The following is a 19,908-nucleotide window of genomic DNA, read 5'->3' as shown; positions in this document are numbered from 1 at the left end:
CCAAAATGTTGAACTATCCCTTTAAATATACAACTAAGACTAAGGAAAAAATTAACCAATATAAAATAAAATGAACAACAAACTGTCAGAATTGACAGTCTGAAATCCAACATTTTAGCAGCTATGGTCTTGTTTGTTTTGCTGTTTTTATCTGTTGTGCGGTTTTTTTTACTGAATGTTGATTTTGTTCATTTTTTCTGTGTAAAGCACTTTGGTCAACTTGGTTGTTTTTAAATGTGCTCTGTAAATAAATTGGATTGGATTTGGATAATTATCATAATAAAAACAGCAGTGTATCAACACCAGCATCTTGTGCTTAAGAGACCTATCTTCAGATATCATCTTCTATCCAGGCAAAACACTCCTGTCTAGTATAATTGAAATGAATTTGTAATTTTATGGATATATTTCTCTCTCTGTGTGTTTATTGTGTCTTTTCTTTTTCTCTTGGTTGATCTGTTTTAGTGATTTTGTATTGAGGGGGAGGATTTTATATAAGCCCTTTGGGCTTCTTTTCCTCTCCTGCACAATTATTTGCCTTGTATTATTAAAGCAGAAGTAAGTGGAATGTTTGTGTTAATATAAGTCTTAAATAGTTCGACAGCAATCACTTCTATAGAGTGTTTGGTCTGAAACACGGGTCTGTCAGTCACTCTGCTCTGCTGTAAGCCGATGAGAAAACTTTCCTTGTATCCTACAACCTTTATCCAATGAGGAGAGAGAACAGCATAAAGGGGCGGTCCTCTCTGTGTGTGCAGCCAAGGGATGCGCGTGAATGTGGTGACGTAGGGACGAGGGCGGGGACTGCTAACTCCATCTGCTGACAGGAAGTTAGCCAAAACCACCAGATCGCTTACTTCTACTTTAAATATAATTCTTGTTTTATCATTGAGCATATGAATAAAATAAATAGTAAAATAAAAAAAATAAAAAAATTGTGCCGATTAGTTTTCTTTCTTGCCGATGTTATAAAAAACATTTGTGTTGGTCTAGCACATAAAATCACAATTAAAAAAAAGTATAATGTGACAAAATGTGGAAAAGTTCAAGAGGTAGGCTATGAATACTTTAGCCAGGCAGGTGACCAAGTCATGACAAAATACACACTGTCTTTCCTCAGTGTGGTAGCAGCGTCTCATCGTAGCTGTAATGTTGTCTCAGAAGTCTCCATTACAGTTGGACGGGACGTTCTGAGCATGAGGACCAATCCTAGTTGGCAGTAATGGGCCGGTGCTGTGGTTTTTACTTGTCCTGCTGGCCTCTGTCCTGGCTGGCTGTGTGTGCCTGTCAACCTGGGGTGTGGGGGTGGTGGGGGTTGGGGGGGCAGGTCTGAATCTCTTCCCCTGTCTGAGTGTGCAGTGTCCAATTCTGGAAAGCCTCAGCAATTTTACCACGGCTCTTTGCTCTTCCCTCTTCATAGCAGGAGAGACCGGGGCATCTTGTCACACTGATAACTTGTTAACTGGGCCTATCTCCCACACCAGAGGGACTTCTGTTGGAAATCTAAAGCTGTGTGTGTCACTCACTGATCCGCAGCTCTTTACATGTGACATAAGGAGCTCATCTCAGGTGACAACGTCTTTTTTAAACCATTTTTCAACCATATAAGTTCAAATTTCAAACTGTAGTAAGACTTTGACAAGTGATGTTCAATGATATTACTCTAACACAGATGCTGCTATACAGATGTTGCCAAATCTAAATTGTGTTATGTAAAGCTGTGTTAAAACACCTGTAAATTAAATATTTTACCTACACTGTAACTATAACCAGGAATGCCATGGACCGAATGAGTTTTAGTCCCAAGTGAAGGAGTTGAAGTTCCTACGTATGGTATGGTGAGGTGATGGGACTCATCGCGCCTAATCAATAACACTACACAACAGAAAATATCAATAAAAACATGTTTACTTTTGTTAACTGCCCACAAACCAGCCATATAACCCTCAGCCTCCTTTTTACTATATTATCACTTTATTCTTAGTGTCTCTACGTCCTTTAGCTGTGTCCTTTTGTTCTCTTTTTTCCTGCTTTCCTCCTTATTTGCGCCAAAAAATCACTTTCCCCCCCTTTGTTTCTTTTTTCCTCAGATTAAAAAGCCTCCAAAACACATCAATAAAACACAGACAGAGCATTAATAACACTTTACATCACTAGCAGTTTATTTACAGGTTTTGATTGACAGGGGAGGTCCCAGAGCCAATCAAATAGGTGCTGGTTTCCGATCGGCCAGTCAAATTAAGCCCTGAATGCCACATCACTTTCTCTTCTGTTTTACAACCGAGGACACATGTCTTTACTGTCCTCGCATAAATCACCAATATTTCAGTTCCACCTGAATGTCTCAGAGTCGGCTTTCAGCGGAGCTTGTGTCTTTTTCAGCTCCCCCATAATTCCAACACTGATTTGTCGTGGATATGTTGGATAATTGCTTTAGAGGACGTGGAAGCAGTGGTTTAAGTGGGCCAGTACGCACTGGTACGGAGTAAGATTTTAACCCCCGGCGTACCTGGACTTTTTACAGCGTACCGGGAGTCTGGACGTACTCTGTCCTGTTCTCATTCTCACTGACCGATTTGAAGCTGTTGCAGTCAGCTTGTTAGAACAATGACAGCTGTCTGTGGAGGCTGTTTATCTGGCCACAAATCACAAAAACTTCTAGCTGAGACCAACCAGCTCCAAACCCCTGTCTAACATTAGGCTACCTGAATGTAGTGAATCACAGCAGCATCTGGAGGAATCACTCATTCAGCTTGATTTTAGTGAAAATTTGAATTTGTTTCCAGATATTGAGCTGTTCCTTCTGCAGAAACAGTTACAGTAGTGAATAAACTCATGTTGGCAATAATTTGTTGACGCAAAAGAAACAGCAATTAGTACAGGATAGAGACACTTTATGAAGTGGGTAAACTTCAAATAACAAATACTGATTCATTTGTCGTCATACATTATTCACAGATGGATTTTAACAAGAAAATACTTCTTAAAAATCTTTCTGGAAAGTTCAATTGAACGTTTTTTTTTTAAAATCAGCATCATATTTGAATGTACAGTAGCCTGTCACTTAATGATGTGCTGGTATCGACCGCCCACCGCCTAATTTACCAGACAACAGCTGAAGAGGGGAGTACCGGCACTTATTTTTGCCCACTTAAAGCACTGCGTGGAAGTGCCATATATAGGTGTGTGTTGAAGTCATAGTTTCAGCAGCTCTGAGCCGCTGCAAACGCTCCAGTCTGGAGAGTTTTTTCTAAAGTCTCTTTCTGTTATGTCACAACTTCAGTGGAAGTTCCTATATGGCTGAATCGCATTTTAAAGCAAAGCAGGAAAGAGCCAGAATGGAGGAGACAGCTTGTATGCATTAAGTATGGAGTTTTTTATCAATGGAAACATTCATAGTGCCATTAAAAACCCCTGAAATGAGCAGAATAGGTCCTATTGCAATGATGCAACAGTTCAGAAACACTAGACAAACAACACTCACAATATGACATAACATTTGTGTATAGCTGTGATGAAGCTTGATGTTGCTGTTGAATCTCTCTGGCTGTGCGAGTGTGTGACATCATCCGCCTTGTGATGCGTTACTGGTCTCTTGCCCACTGTAGATTTTTTTATTTTTTTTCCACCCATTAGCCCCAGTGCTAACATCAACAGGCTGCTCTGACAGCAGCACAGTGGAGATGACTGATAGCTGCAGCGCTGGCGTCTGCTTCTCATTGCTTTCATTAAGCCGCTAACAGGAACAAGCTAACGAGCCAGGCTGCGCTCATTATTATGGGGAACAACACAAACATTCGTTATCCTAATCATCTAATCATAGTCACTGCCCTGTGCAGTCAGAACACACACATCTCCATACATCAGCAGCCTGTGGAGATTCATCAGCTTTTAACCGCCTCCATTTGGAAAAACAAAGTGTAATGGGGCATATTAGCCCGGCATTTCCCTTCTTTATTAGTTTAATGCAAATGCAGGACGCAGGCTGGAGGATTCAGACGCCACGTGGACAGGTAACTTTTCCATTCTCTTCTTTTCATCAGTATTTTTCTCTGTAGGGGTTTTATGGACTTTTTACTACTAGTATAAATCACTGACTAATGGCAGTAATAAATGCTTCTGAACTTTTTAGGGCATGGATTTATTCTAAACAACAGATAAAAGTGAGCTTATCAACATGTGAAATATATGCAGCATTTATATTCAGTGATGTTGCTAGGTTTTCAACATTATAATTCTACGAGTCTCCAATAAAATGAATCCTTTTTGACTAGTGCGGAGTTTGCTTGATCTTACATGGTTAAAATAATTATTCTATATATGTATGTTGAAAATGTATATGGAAATGAACAAATGCCAAATCTGACAACTTTATTTGCATAAGGGAAAGCAAAAAAAAAAAGCTCTAAACTAAATTATGAAAATACACTACTAGTATGAGTGTCAAGTTCAAGTCTATGATACAAATGACACAAAAATGTGTTGCTGTGCATTGTTTTATAACATTAATGCAAATGAAATAGCACCAAAACAAATCATTAAATGAAACTAAAATAGAAGTGACCTCTTGAATGACAGTAATATTTTGTGCTGTGCATTTTGAGCAGCTCTTAATTAACACTTTACACTTAAACAGAACATAATAAAGCTGAAGGTCCACTAAAATAATGTCTAATGTCTAATAATAAAATAACACAACTATTGCTGTGCATTTATGAGCAGCTCAATTAAAGTCAATCATCAGCCACCAGTATGCTGGTGGCAGTTCTTTCTTTATTTTAGATTTGGCTCTTGGTCTGTTTGCCGTCTGTGATGATGTTGTGTTGTGTCGTATAGGGTAATCACATGAGCCTGTGCACTTACTGTGTGACTTTGTGATGTTAGCAGACGTGTTGTGTTGCTGTGCTGCTCCAGCTGATTCATTACAGCCTGTTAAGGATGTGTGGAATCCTCCTTCTCCATCATTCACGCCTTGTTTCACAAATCTCGCACTTACAAAACTGTAATGTTATATGTTTTATTATGTGCTCATTAGTCAAGTTTTACCAACTTAAAGGGATAGTCCACCGAAAATTCAAATTTCACTCATTATCTACTCACCCTCATGTCGACTAAGAGCTGTGAGAATTTTCAGAGTCTGTTGTGAATGGATACCAACTTTCTTTGTCCAAAAAGACACCAAAAAACATCCAAATACCTCCATACTGCTCGTCTGTAATGTCCCTCTGGTATTGAAGCCCCGACATGAGAAATTGTTCCGAAAAAATTAAATAAGTCTATATTTTAAGCTTGTTTGTAGCGGAAGCTCCCAGTGTCTCGGTTCACTGCTCTTCTTGTGTCAGTGCAAATCTCGCGTGATTTGCACTGACCGGCGGAACAATTTCTTCGAACGTTGCAACGCACAACGTTAATTTGTGTCATTGCAGAAGGCACACGTTCCAACGTCAATTTTCACCTTTGAATGTTCTCATTTTTTAAATTAATTTGAATTCTGTTCAAATAGCAAAGTTGGTTCTGACAGCCTATACGTATGTAGCCCTACTAAATTAAAAACATCTTCCCTCCACATTAAAAGGCTACTAGAAAAAGATGAGATGCTGCAAGGCTTTGAATGTGAAACATATATGCAGGAAGAGTCAAGCTCCACTGACAATACTTGGGATATGATTGGAAAAACTGAGAGGGAAGTGAACCCAAGAGCAGCCGAGTGGTGAGAGTGACACGTGGTGCGCTGAATCTTAACGTTTCTTCTACATGCGTGAATCTGTATGCCGGTAATCCCTGCACTAAAATCCATAAATATGCGGAGAAAGTGGGGATGTGTAGCATGTTGGTAAACTGTTCACCTTATCAAATGCATTTCAGTTGAGAGAGGGGGAGATAACGGGGCGGGCGGATGGATGGAGGGATGAATAAATAAATCCAGTGAATTCAGAGATTTCTGCGGGCTCGTCACGATAAGAAAAATCTCAGTTTAAAGACTTGTCTCCTTCAGCTCTGAAATGTATTATCAAAGAGCATTTAAAAAGGGAGGAAATGACAGAAAAACAGATTAAATTACACTGTGTGGAAAATGTGCAGCATCAGCCTCCACGTGTTTATCAGAAATTGTGAAATTACTCAGAGGGATCATCCGGAGCACGTCAGCTTTACATCACCTTCACTATTTGGATTTCTTCTAATTGATTTATCTTCCCTTTTTTTTCTCCTTTTCCTTTTCTAATTTGTTTCCACTGCCTTTTTTACTCTAAATCTTTTTCATCTTTTTATGATTTGTATTGATTTCTCTCTTTCTCTAATGTAACCACCAGCATGTTGGTTAGATTTGTATCAGCACTAGTTTAGAAAAACAGCTGGAAGCAGGAAGCCAGGGAAGAGATACTGTTTGATTTGTAATAGGAAATATGAAGTTAATTTATATTGAATATTCATTAGATTTGAATGGGATATCATGTGGATGACATGTGTAGATTACTCATTGCTGTTTGCTTTAGGTTCCTCCACCTGTAATTATCGTTATGGCATTAAAAAGAAAACAGCTGGGGGCCAAACTGTCAGGATTGTTTGATGTAATATGCCTGTACAATGTACAGTGGTGGTGTTTGGACATGATAATAAAAAATACTGCCCAGACTTAAAGCGATAGTTCACCCAAAATTGAAATTTCACTCATTATCTACTCACCCTCATGTCGACTAAGGGCTGGGAGAAGTTTCAGAGTTCGTTCAAATTTGGACGAACCAGGGTCTGTCCTCTTCTCAGTTCGTCCAAAATTGACGAACCGGGAAGAGGAGCTTCGAGCTGCTACAAAACAAGCTTGAAATATAGACTTATTTAATTTTTTTCGGAACAATTTCACATTCCGGGGCTTCAATACAAGACGGACATTACATACGAGCAGCATGGAGGTATTTGGATGTTTTTTGGTGTGTCTTTTTGTTACGAAGACGGTTGGTATCCATTTGCAACCGTTATATGAACATGCACTGCTATGCCGAGAAATTTCAATTTTGGGTGAACTATCCCTTTAATGTGCTTCAACCGTTCTTTATCACAATAGAGCAGCAGGGCCTATCAGCTGTCTGCTCTAGTGATCCATGCAAGTCAAATGATGACAACATTAATATGTGAGGTACCTCAGGTTTAAAGAGGATCTATTACCCCGTCCTAACCGTCTCCTTCCTGTGTTGTAGATATGATGGTCAACACAGTCACAAGGCTGAACGGGGATCTGTGCAACATGATCACGTTATTAATGGAGCAGCATGGCCAAGACGTATTAACATTTGTCAACAGTGACAGGCTATAGCTCATTATAGCTGGACTAAATTATGCACAATTTAGCCTCTCAGTTCATTTGTCAGTAGCTGTGAGCACTGAAGTATCATTCATTCAGATTCACCTGCATCATAAAGCAGCAGGCAGGTGGAGCCTCTGTCTCTTCCTCCATTGTTTCTATCTTTTCTCTGCCTCCAGCTCCCAGACGGTGGATGTGCTTGTTTTCCTGCTGCGGTCCAGCTTCTGACGGTGGATCAGGTGGTTCATTATCATTATTTAATATATTATATTATAATATGTTCTTCTTCTGGATTTGACTGTCTAATCTACAACCTGAAGCAGTAACGGTCAGCCGTAACTGTCTACTTGCAGCCAGACGTTGGTGGAACAGGAAACAGTACAATATTACATGTTCAGAAGAAGACGTATGATGTAAAGCATGTAAATGTGTCAACAGTAAATGAACATCACACACCAACAGACTTCCTGCCTTAGAGTTACTGTCAGAATGTCAGCTCTGACAACTACAGAAACACCTCATCTACATATACTGTATATACGTATATGTACATCAGCAGTTGCACATGATCTCAGGCAGCTGCTCCTTTACTAATGACTCTGCACTGGAACACAGAGGAAACACATGCAGCCTGCAAAACAAATTCAGTCTCACATGTTGCAAAATCTAACCGTTATACTGTATATATTCAATACATTCTTCTTTGTCTGTTCAAGTTATTAGTGTTGTGGCAGCACTGTTTTGCATATTGTTTTGGGGGGTTTGTTTGATTTAATTGTATTTTCTCTGCTTATCAAACTTTTGCAGCATTTCTTTAATGCCAGTGTTTCAACCGTATTGCATTTCTTTGGCTATACACCGTGTTACACTGTCTATTAACTGTGGCTGTCTTTCCAAGTTTGGCGAATTGGGTGGGGTGGTTTCTTAAACTTGTGGTATCAGCACCGTTGACCACCAACCTTTGTGCTGAAAACCCAACAAAGTTATTGGGCTCTCACAGTTCTGCGCTGTGGTGTTTGGCTTTGAAACTAAATCCTTGAAGCTAATGTCAATAGACGCTCATGCAGTTGTCGAAGATTATAAATGAAGCCGTTTGAGGCACTCCATTAAAAGAGGACCAGTCAAAACGGTGGGAAAACTGTGAGGATATAGTGATGGAAATATTATAATATAATATTATAATACACGTTGTAACATACTATATGTTATACAACGTTATCCACCGCTCCATGAATTGATTTTTCGCCGGCTTTGTTGTAAACAAATGCACATGGTCAGGCGGAGGGTTAGCAACACAGAGGAAAAGTGACCAGACTTGTATAGTTCCTCTTTATATAAGAATCTTCAGTCAAGGAGAGGGTTCAAAAATAATATATAGATAACACTGGAGAGGGATAAGTACAGTAAAGAGCACAAATAAAGAGTGGAGAAGCTTTAGCTGTTTAAAATAGAGCCTTCAGAGAGTTAGGATACAGTACAGACAGCCACTGACAGGAAGACGCTCTGAAATAACACTAACATGTTTTTGTGGGAACCATGGCAGTAATATTTAGAGAAGAGAAGACTTTATGATCACGTCCCAGACATGACATTCTGCTTATTGTGAACATCATGCGCTGTTTGCAGACACCAACTGTTCGGGGCAGACAGACAGTAAACAGAATATGAAGGTGATGTGAGCGCAGAGACAGATTCAGAGGGGACACTGAGACAAAGACATGAAAGGGTGGAGACATGCGGAGAGGCCCCGGCTGGAAGGAGACTGAAAACACCCCAAGGTTAATTTGCAGATTTTCTCCTGAGAGTCAAACAAACAACAGCTGCTTGTGTTTGATGTAAACTCTCTACTCACAGAAAAACACACACTCTCTCTGTTTCATTGAAGGCTCAATTCATGATTCACTGCAGGATTCAATCCTGTCCATCAAAGCTCTAAAAGATGTGCTTTCTGTTTGTGCACATAACAGTTTTACAGTGCTTTCAGGCAGAGAAACAAAAGCTACTATGAACTGGAAAAACCAAAAGCTGGTCCCAAACAGGTTCTGTTCAGAGTTTCATCTTAAAATGGGCTATAGAAGCACAGCTGTTTCACCATTTAACGCATTTGGAGCTGGCATCACCTTTCCTCTGAAAGTCCAGTGGAGCTGGATCAGAGTCCAGCATCGCTGCACAGGGAGAGGGTTTTTGGAGATCGTGCTGATGCGCTGGCATTCCTGATTAACTTCTCTCTGAGCGGTCTCTACAGATGTTCAGCTGAGGGAATATCTGCCCATCTGTTGAGCCAAGTTTCAGGAGATAGATAATCAGTAAAGTTAATTATTTCTCTTTGATGTGGCCATGAATCAATGAAGTTCAATGTTTCGTCGAGTACAACAATCTTAAATAGGTCTACGCTGACCCTAACCTTTGCTTGTGCAGCACCTCAAAAAAATCACTGCGCCTTCATCCGCACAACCAGCCTCGCTTTCAATAAAACACACACTTGCATTCTATAATTGCAATCAGTAAAATATGTGAAAACTATTTAAAAACACTTCTCCAAGCTCCTCTTCCCGGTTCGCCAAATTTGAACGAGCTGGGAAGAGGAGCTTCCGCTACAAACAAGCTTGAAATATAGAGTTATTTAATTTTTTTCGGGACAATTTCGCATTTTGGGGCTTCAATACAAGACGGACATTACAGACAAGCAGCATGGAGGTATTTGGATGTTTTTTGGTGTGTCTTTTTGTTACGAAGACAGTTGGTATCCATTTGCAACCGTTATATGGACATGCACTGCTACGCCGAGACCCCCTGTAACTCAGAGAAGCCACGGAGGACTCTGAAACTTCTCCCAGCCCTTAGTCCACATGAGGGTGAGTAGATAAATTTCAATTTTGGGTGAACTATCCCTTTAACAAACCAAGTTGATAACCACCATGGTACCAGTTAACTCTGACCGGGACTTTAGGTTTTGCTGAGCCGGATCACGAACACAAAGCCTGGCTATTGAGACTCATTGGTAGTAAGGCCTCAGGTCTTCCAGGCTGAACACTGACCAGCTTTTTACAGTCATCTTAAACCTGTCACTACAGAACCCCACAGTCCCCACCTGCCTGAAAACCACCACTATCCTCCTCCTCCTCGTACACAAAACATGAATGATAGCCGGCCACCTGCTCTCCATCCATCCACCCTTCGTCTAAACCACTTATCCGTGCAGGGGGCTGCAGCCAATCACAGCTGATATAGGATGAGGGCGGCAGGTTGGCCATTCTATCACAGCACCGACATATAGGGACCAACAACACACACACACACACAGAGACAGACTACAGGCCATTTAAAATCACCAATCCACCTACTGCACATGTTTTTGGACTGTGAGAAGGAAGCTGGAGAACTCGGAGAGAAGCCACACAGACACAGGGAGAAGATGCACACTCTGTCCAGAACGGCCCCAGGCCTGGGAATCAAACCCAGAACCTTATTGCTGAGGGAGCGCTAACTAGAATACCGTGCAGCTTCCAGTTGCTCTCATGTAATTAAAGAGGAACTATCCAAGATAGTTAGCTTAACTCTGCTACATTTCTACCAAATTAAAGAGCTTCTGAGTCCTAGTGCTGGTTAAATAAATGACTTGTAACTAGTTCCAGGGAGAATGGAGGCTCTCTGCCTTCCACCTAGCGTCTCTTGGCTGAAAACCAACCTTGTAAGATCAGAGCCTCCAACCCGGTGTCCCAGCTCTCGTCTCTGAGGCACCGCCACACAAACGCGTCTGGTAACCCGTAATCTCTTGTTCATGACAGATACTAGGGCTGGGACGATATGCTTCAGATTCGATTCTTCTACGATTTTTTGGATGGTGATTCGATTTAAATTGCGATTCTACGATATTGCCGATTCTCTCGATTTTTAGTCGCATTTTTAACATTTATCTGCACACAAATACTGTAGGAGCCTATAAATTAACATACTCCATTATAAAGTGAACTAAAACCTGTACTCTCTGTATGTAAAAAAGGCTAGCAAATGCACATTGCACCATATTAAAAAAAAAAAAGATTTTTGAAAAAAAAAAATCGATTCAAAAATCGTCAAAAAGGATATCGCGATATTTATGTGAATCGTTTTTTCTCCCACCCTGAACAGATACGACTACACAAATATACACATAATAAAAACGTGTATGATAAATAACGTTATATCCACCTGCTCCATGGATTTCCTTCTCACCGACTTTGTTAAAAACAAATGCACATGGCCGAGAGGAGGGTTAGTCACCCGGACTTGCATAGTTCCCTTTCAATGAAATGCATGGTGAGACTGGTGCTGCCATCCCATTGGTCTCCACCTAAACCAGCTGTTTAAAGGGCCAACAGCTCCACTGATGACATCATCTCAATAACACACACAGCCCTCGCCCTCCTCACACACTCGTCAGGATGCTGTCAGCTCTGCTTTTTATCCCATCGGCCCAAATGAACTTGTCAACACACTGAAGGCAGTGCAGCTCAGAACACCCTTGTGTGGGTGGATCAAGCTACTTCCTGATGAACCGACCTGAGCACGTCAGGCGCTGGGCAACCACACCTCCTCCTCCATCACCCTCAACACTGTCATGATCCATCTAACCCAGTGAGGGGGGGTGCTGGGGCAGACAGGACGAGCTGCCAGACCTCCCCTCTGGAAGTCACAGTGTTTTGTTTACAGTACATCACAGATGGTCCTCAGCCGTCTGTGGGAATTGTATTCTTTGGGTTTTGTGCCAGTCACATGATAGAAGCCCCATCAGCGCTCTCACTGTCTGGCCCTTTGGACCTGTTGTTATGGGGCTCAGGTGTGTTTTTGGAAAAGTTATTATTTGCTATTGTAACAGGTTGAGTCATAGAGAGCAAGGAGAAACTACACATCCACACAAGCTCTGAGATTCCACAACACTTTTGTTATTGTACACTCAACAGACCAACTTGAGCAGCTCGGTCTAATCACACATGAACCAAACAGAAGCCAGATGTTCCCTAAATCAAACTTTTTCAAATCGAGGACCCCTAAATTTAAAAAGTTAGACCGTGGACACCTATTAGAACAAATATTTGTGTATTTCTGGTGTTTGCTTCAAAATTTTGTCCGAGACTGAAAACCATTACTTTTTTAATCAATGAACAAATCAAATTAGGGCCAATGATGTGAATTCTGGGGAATATTGTAGAGAAATTTCTGGGAAAAAGTCATACAATTTCCCCAAAAACGTTTAAACATTTCTAGAAATTTTTTTTTTAAATTTTTAAATTTCTAGAAAATAAAAAGGTAAAATTTCTAAAAAATGAAAAATAAAACATTTAAATTCTAGAAAAAGTGGTAAAAAAAAAAACCCTAACCCTCCCTGGACCCCACTTTGAGAACCACTGCCCTAAATGTAACTGGAGTTGAGGAGTGAGGAGAATACAGAGATCATTCAGAGGCATCCACCTGAAGGTGTTCCACTCAACCAAAGGAAAACAAAGACAGGAGCTGACGACACAGACTCCTCGTATCTAGGTTACACGGCACCTGTCACTATTTCAAGCGTTACACTATGTAAATCACATCAGATTACAGCACAAAATATTTATTTGACAGCTGTTCGTCATTCCTACAGTCAGATGCTGTTCAGGTGTCTGGTTTCAGCTGAATGCATCAGCAGCTTTAATGTGAATCCGGCAGCAGCTGAGGAGCAGCCAGACAATGGATACAAACATATTTTATTTATGAAAACCTCCTGAAGTAAACAGACAGCTTTTATATTTTATGACTGCGTTTGATTCTGGATGTGATTCTCTGTCCCCGAGAGCGTCTGCAGATGGGAGGATTTCTGTCGGCGCGGGGACCTGCACCGTGATTTATTTTTACCGCTTAGAGTTTCCAGACAGGATTGTTTTCTATTGTTTCCAAGGTGTTTAAGGTTAATGTCATTAATTTACAGTTTTAGGGCATGGATTGTCATGGAATGTGTAATTGCCACATACCTAGTTCAATTTGTTTCTACCAAGTTATATCTTAAAAATAGCACCGAAAAACTAAATAAAAACCTGAGACTCACCCAGCACATTCAGCTCTGTGTGTGCAGTGATGTTGTGGTTCTTGTTGGTGGCTGTACAGCTGTAGCTGCCCGAGTCGTCGTCGGTGACGCTCCTGATGATCAGATTACTGCCCGCCAGCAGGGAGTACTTCTTATTCCTACAGAGAGAGGGGGAGAGGGAGAGTGTTTTCAGCTTTTCTTTCTTTCTCGTTGTCATCAGATCAATGGAAAATACCAAAACCAACATAGTGTTGCACCATCTCTGCCTTCCCTTGTGACCTTCCCTAGCTCACTAGCTCCAACTGAAATAAAAACCCTTACAACTCTGTGGTGGCCAAACAGAAGGAATTAGTGCATTTGTCCGGAACCATTTTCAAAGGCAGGTTTGGTTCTCTTGAATTTTTAATAAACCACAGTGTGTGTTCATGCAGGAATGTGTCCTGTGTGACAGTAGTAGTGATGTAAACAGTGCAGCTCGTTATATCACCAGACCACTGGACACATGTGTTGAAGCTGGGGTAGGCAGGATTTGTTTTAAAAACAAAATATTAACTTTTTTTTTTGGGCTGGGCCTACAGCCAATCAGGAACCCCCGGACCAAAACAGATGTGATTGGTCAAAGATACCGGGAGCTGTAGGTTTGTTTTCAAAACAAATCCTGCCTTCCCCAGCTTTAACACAGACATATTATGCCCCCTCTCCACAAATTAAAATAGTTCCCAGGTGTCTTAAAGACATGTCTGTGACATGCTTTGGTCAAAATCCCCCAAGGATCAAACATCACAGCTCTTTTCATCCTCTCTAAACAGCCCTGTTCAGAACGGCTGGTTTCAGTGCCTGTCCCTTTAAATGCAAATGAACCACTGCTTGCCCCGCCCCTTCTACTGGTACCAGGTAGGGGTGGGGTTATGCAAATTGGAAAAGTAGTTACATCATTAGACAACTGAGGGAACAGCTCATAAAACCACATGGATTTCAACCTAGGGAGTCTGAAAATAACAGATTTCTTTTGTCAATTCTCACATTTTGGGGGCCAGAAGGCAAGACAAACACCCAAATATAGGTTAAAGGGATAGTTCACCCAAAACTCAAATTTCACTCATTATCTACTCACCCTCATGTCAACTAAGAGCTGTGAGAATTTTCAGAATCCTCCGTTTACTTCTCTGAGTTACGGGGGGGTCCATGCAGCAGTATTTGTCCATATAATGGTTGTGAATGGATACCAACTTTCTTCGTCCAAAAAGACACACCAAAAAAAAACCAAATACCTCCATACTGCTCGTCTGCAATGTCCCTCTTGTATTGAAGCCCCGACATGAGAAATTGTTCCGAAAAAAATTAAATAAGTCTATATTTTAAGCTTGTTTGTAGCGGAAGCTCCCAGTGTCTCGGTTCACTGTTCTTCCTATTTGCACTGACCGGCGGAACAATTTCTCATGTTGGGGCTTCAATACAAGAGGGACATTGCAGATGAGCAGTATGGAGGTATTTAGATGTTGGTGTGTCTTTTTGGATGAAGAAAGTTGGTATCCATTGACAACCATTATATGGACAAATACTGCTGCGCGAACCCCCCCGTAACTCAGAGAAGGCACGGAGGACTCTGAAAATTCTCACAGCTCTTAGTCGACATGAGTGTGAGTAGATAATGAGTGAAATTTGAATTTTGGGTGAACTATCCCTTTACAGAGCCTTCAAAAAGTGGTATTTACATAATATGTCCCCTTTTAAGTCAGGCCAGTGTGTAAAAAGGGTGCATTCTGTTTGACTGCAACTCGTGAATGAGACCCACCAGCTCTGGATCAGCTCCTCTCCTCTCCTCCACTGGATGCTCGGGGTGGGGTACCCGGTGGCAGCACATTCCATCACAGCATCTGTTCCCAGGAGCGCCGTCACTCTGGACGGACGCTGGAGGAACTGCAGGTTCCTGCTCACCCCGGGTTCTGACAGAGAGAAACAGAGAGAGACAGAATGAAGACCTGGAACATTATCTATATTCATGGCCAGAATTAAACAAGAATGTGTCATTATTGGCTGCACCACCTACAGACATCCGTTTCTAAATGTGTCCACTGTCTTTTTCTAGTGATACTGGAAATGAAAGGCCTCAGTCTTTTTTCTTTTCATGTCTAACATTCTAATGAAGTGTGAGATCAACAGGCAGCCATTAAATTCACAAACCCTACTCTTTTTATGTCTCTGAGGGAAACATTAGAGGGCGAGGAGAGCAATTAATGAATCAATAATAAAAAAAAAAAAAATAAAAAAATACAACCCCTAATCCTCTAAACCTCTCTGCTTTAATTAGCATGACGCTACTGAAGCCTGTTGGTCCATTAGTGCAGAAAGTTTTTGTATATTCCCATCATGAGCCTGCCTGCAGAGGAGCAGTGGATGTGGTTGCTGTCCTTGGTGCTGAAAGACCTTGGTGCTGGTCTGAGGAGGGAGATGGAAAGCGGAGACCTTTCAAATCTGCACCAATAATCTACACAGGGAGTAACAATTTTGCTATTACATCTGTATGAAGCAGGGCAACCCATACTTTGAGTATCTCCTCTTTCAGGAGGTCTGGTAACTACAGCTCTGGGCCTGAGCCTGGCTGACTGCTGCTGAGGCAGTCAATAAAAATAAAGCAGGTTTCAGATAAACTGTCTGTTAGCAACTTCTCCATCCCTTGATAGTTTTTTGTTTTAGGTTCTATTAAAGCTGTTATATAAATCAGTTAAAAAATAAATTATCAAAAAGTTAAATAATGAATCAGTTAAAAAATAACTTATGATAATGCTTATTATTATTGGCATTATTACTGTTATCATCATTATTAACATCATCATTACTGTTATTATTTTGGAAATAAACAGTCTTTTTGCACCGTTCACCTCCCTATGTCTGCATGATGTGACCTCCACATTGATCTCAATGCATATTCTTGAATTCTGGTGATTTCAAAGGTATCAGAAACAGAATGGGCACCCTAAAGTTGTGTTTTTCTACTGTGTTTGGTTCCAAAGTTGGGCATTTTTGAATATTATTGGCGGCTATCTTGGATTTGACCTCTCCCGGGCCTCGGAGGTCAAATCTGACTTCCCTCCACACCTGAAAATAAACCTCTTGGTATAAACTAACTATGGTAGAAGCTCCATGTTTCTCTCAAAAGACAATTTCCATGTCTATCCGCTGTACTATCAGAAAAACTACAAAGTTGGGTGGTGGATGGTGGTGGGTCCAGGTGGGTCTAGGTAGGTGGGGACTGACTGTATCTTTGTTATACAGGTGATGACAGCTCATTAGGGCTCAGTTTCTGATTACAGGCGGTGTACATTTCAATGTAATATTTTCACCATATTAATCTACATAGTAGACTTTATAACTTTATAAGTGGTGTAGTGATCCCTGGAGAAGTGGGTACTCTTAATTTATTTATTTTTTATTTTAAAGCTGCCCGTCCAGCAAAGGATGAACGCCCTGTGGTATAAACAGTGACATCTAAGACTTCTCTTGCATATTTAGTTTACCCAAAAATGGGCCAGCAGTATTTGCACATTGTCACTTAATTTCTGCTACTTGACTTCAGGGAGTGAGGACCATTATGAAAGTACTGACCCAATACTGGCCCATGGACAAGGATGAGACAACATAACTATGCATTTTGAGTAGGGCTGCACAATATTGGGAAAAACTAACATTGTGGTTTTATTTTATTATTTTCTGCAATAGGCTATATATTGTGATATTAAGAAATACAATACAGAGATACAGTTATACATATTTACATGACTCCTGATTGTAAAAATGAAACCCTGAGAGCTAAAACTTTAACATGAATGCCTGTGTGAAAGCGCCTTAAATCTTCCCTTCCTGTTTCTCTCTCCTGCTTGTTGCTCATTTTCAGAGTTCAGAGAGAGAGAGTGGGTCAGGTCGGGTCCTGGCTTCTAATTTTCGAAGCTGAGAACGCTACGCAGAGCATGGAGCTGGTTCAGAGACGCTTTTCTGAAGCAAAACTAAAGTTAACATATACATATACCATACCGAAAATGAGAAGAGAAAACATTATTTGTCCTGCGATGTGACTATTACACATGCACACATTGTGATGGCAATGCTCATTGTGCAGCCATAATTTTGAGTGAACTATTCCTTTTTCCTTAGTCCAAACACAAGTTTAGTTGGCACTTTGACTGATTGAATCACTAGTCATATTGGCACAGTGGTTGTTGGGTTGAGGCGATCAGAAATGACTTTCCTTTGAGTGGTGGGCCAGAGAGAATGAGCTAACCTTAAAAACAATGACATCTCTGCTCCCATGCACTGTCTCAATGTCACACAATCTGGTCGCTGAAACATAGATGTTTTCTGATATGACTGCTGTCTCCTGAGCACAACAGATTCTAATGTTAAAACTCTGAGATAAAATAAATTGATTCTGTAAAAATACAGGGCTCAACAAAAAGAAAAGAAGATGAAATCCCACAGACAGCAGGAGGAACCAGGTTAAGCCCTACAAGGATCTTGAAATTACACAAATCCATGGCCAGGAACTTGTCTCCATGTGAAAGTGACAGCTCCTCTGATGGGCAGATGAGCTGCTGCCGCCGTCTGACACAGCTGATTGGGACTATTGGTTTTTCAAAGACCTGACAAAGGTTGAGGCTTTCATGTTTTCAGAGACTTTTTTTTTTTATCACATCTCATCTAACAAAAAGTAAAGCCCGAGGACACACACACACACACACACACCCTCCTGCAGTGGGTCAGGTTGTGTTCACCCTCAGGTTGGCCTGAGGGCTGGAAAGTTCTCAAAGAGTAATGAGAGAGTTTCCTTCAGGAGAGAGGAAGTTACATCAACACATCCCTTGGCACTGACACACACACACGCACGCACACACATACACACACAAGAAATACAACTTCCATCTCCAGGATTCAGGAACAAAATACCAAAGAAACGGGAACATAAAAGATGATCAGCAGCAGACAGCTCAAAGAACAAGGAGGAGGAAATGTCCACACAGCACGGTGGTGTTTTCTTGGTGATAGAAAGAGAGGAGGGGAGTGTGTGTGTGTGTGTGTGTGTGGGGGGGGGGGGGGGTCACAGAGATAATCACTGAACAACAACAAGCTACCTCTGATGTATTCATGGTCACACCACTTAATGTGTCCTGTCAGCAAATCAGATGACACGCAGATATTTCTGGCAATCACAATGAGCTGCAGCATCTTATTTTTATGCAACCCTGTTTCCTAGAAATGATATTTCATAAAGACACATAATCATCAGTCAGATTATGTCCAGATGAGGATTTTAGAGCACAAAGCACATGACTGTCACATCCACAGCCCTGTCTGTGGTCTACACATAACAGGAGCTTTGGTCCGATGTTAATAACCTTGTTGTCTCTGAAGACAGTATATACAGTATATATACAGCTCGGGAAAAAATGAGACCACTCCCAAAATGATCAGTTTCTCTGGTTTTACTATTTATAGGTATGTGTTTGAGTAAAATTCTATTTTTTTTTTTTGTTTTATTCTATCAACTACCGACAATATTTCTCCCAAAATTGAAAATAAAAAATATATTGTCATTTAGAGCTTTATTGGCTAATGACTAAACTAGTCTAAATAACAAAAATATCAAGTCTTTTCAGACCTTGAATAATAATTGCTATGTTCCTAAAGAACACAGCAAGAACATTTTAACTCAGGAAAAGAAAAGAATGACTGTCGTACATGTAGAGATGCTTTTAAGTAACATTTGTGAAAGTGGTCTCTTTTTTTTTTTACGAAACAAATAAGAAACCACTTTCACAAAATGACTGATAATTTTGGGAGTGGTCTCTTAATTTTTTCCAGAGCTGTTTATACATATATATATATATATATATATATATATATATATATATATATATATATATATATATATATATATATATATATATATATATATATATATATATATATATATATATATATATATATATATCCCTGTGTCATTTCCACATTCTCATCTGGACTTGATGTACAGCCAGTAAATGCAGGAACTAGAAATAAGAGTGAAAATGCATTCTTGAGTTCATTTGCAGTTTATATGAGGCCTAAGCAGTCTGAGTTAGATCCAGATAAATCCTGCTTCAGCAGAAAATTACATGCAGAGAGGTTATTTGCTCGTCACAGAGAGTTTTATGCTAAAATACCTGATAATGAGAATGCCCCCGTTAGCATCAGGAAGGGAAGGAGCATTATCCAAGTACTGACCAAGAACTGATCTGATGGACTTACTGATAATAACTCCCAGTGATGTTTATTAAGCACAGGCAGGTGGACTACTACTGAACAGACTAGAGCCAGGCTTTACCTGGTTCCTTTGATTCACTTTTTATGCTAAGCTAAATTCAATAGCTGCTGACTCTATCTTCAGATTTTGCAGACATGAGAGTAGTAGCCTGTCAATCATCTCAAGGCAAGAAAGTTAATTAACATGTTCCACATGTTGAACTATTTCTGTGACCTCTGTGATACAGTCAGTCAATGTGACATCATCCAAACCTGCAGGAGTGGTATTGTGTAG

The 19,908-nt window shown here is 40.5% G+C and overlaps 1 protein-coding gene across 1 annotated transcript in view; it reads right to left on the bottom strand.

Annotated features, from left to right (window-relative positions):
• dcc (DCC netrin 1 receptor) overlaps nt 1-19,908 on the bottom strand; it is a gene marked incomplete at both ends in the record, with an annotated part of 386,320 nt that overhangs the window by 238,881 nt on the left and 127,531 nt on the right. Inside the window, 2 exons of the mRNA XM_083983745.1 lie at nt 13,359-13,495; nt 15,133-15,283. Of these exons, the coding sequence (XP_083839871.1) occupies nt 13,359-13,495; nt 15,133-15,283 (288 nt within the window). The remainder of the gene's footprint in view (nt 1-13,358; nt 13,496-15,132; nt 15,284-19,908) is intronic.

The sequence above is a fragment of the Trachurus trachurus genome (assembly GCF_905171665.1).
Source record: "Trachurus trachurus genome assembly, chromosome: 12".
Taxonomy (NCBI): Eukaryota; Metazoa; Chordata; class Actinopteri; order Carangiformes; family Carangidae; genus Trachurus; species Trachurus trachurus.
This window is presented reverse-complemented; position numbering and strand designations above follow the sequence as displayed.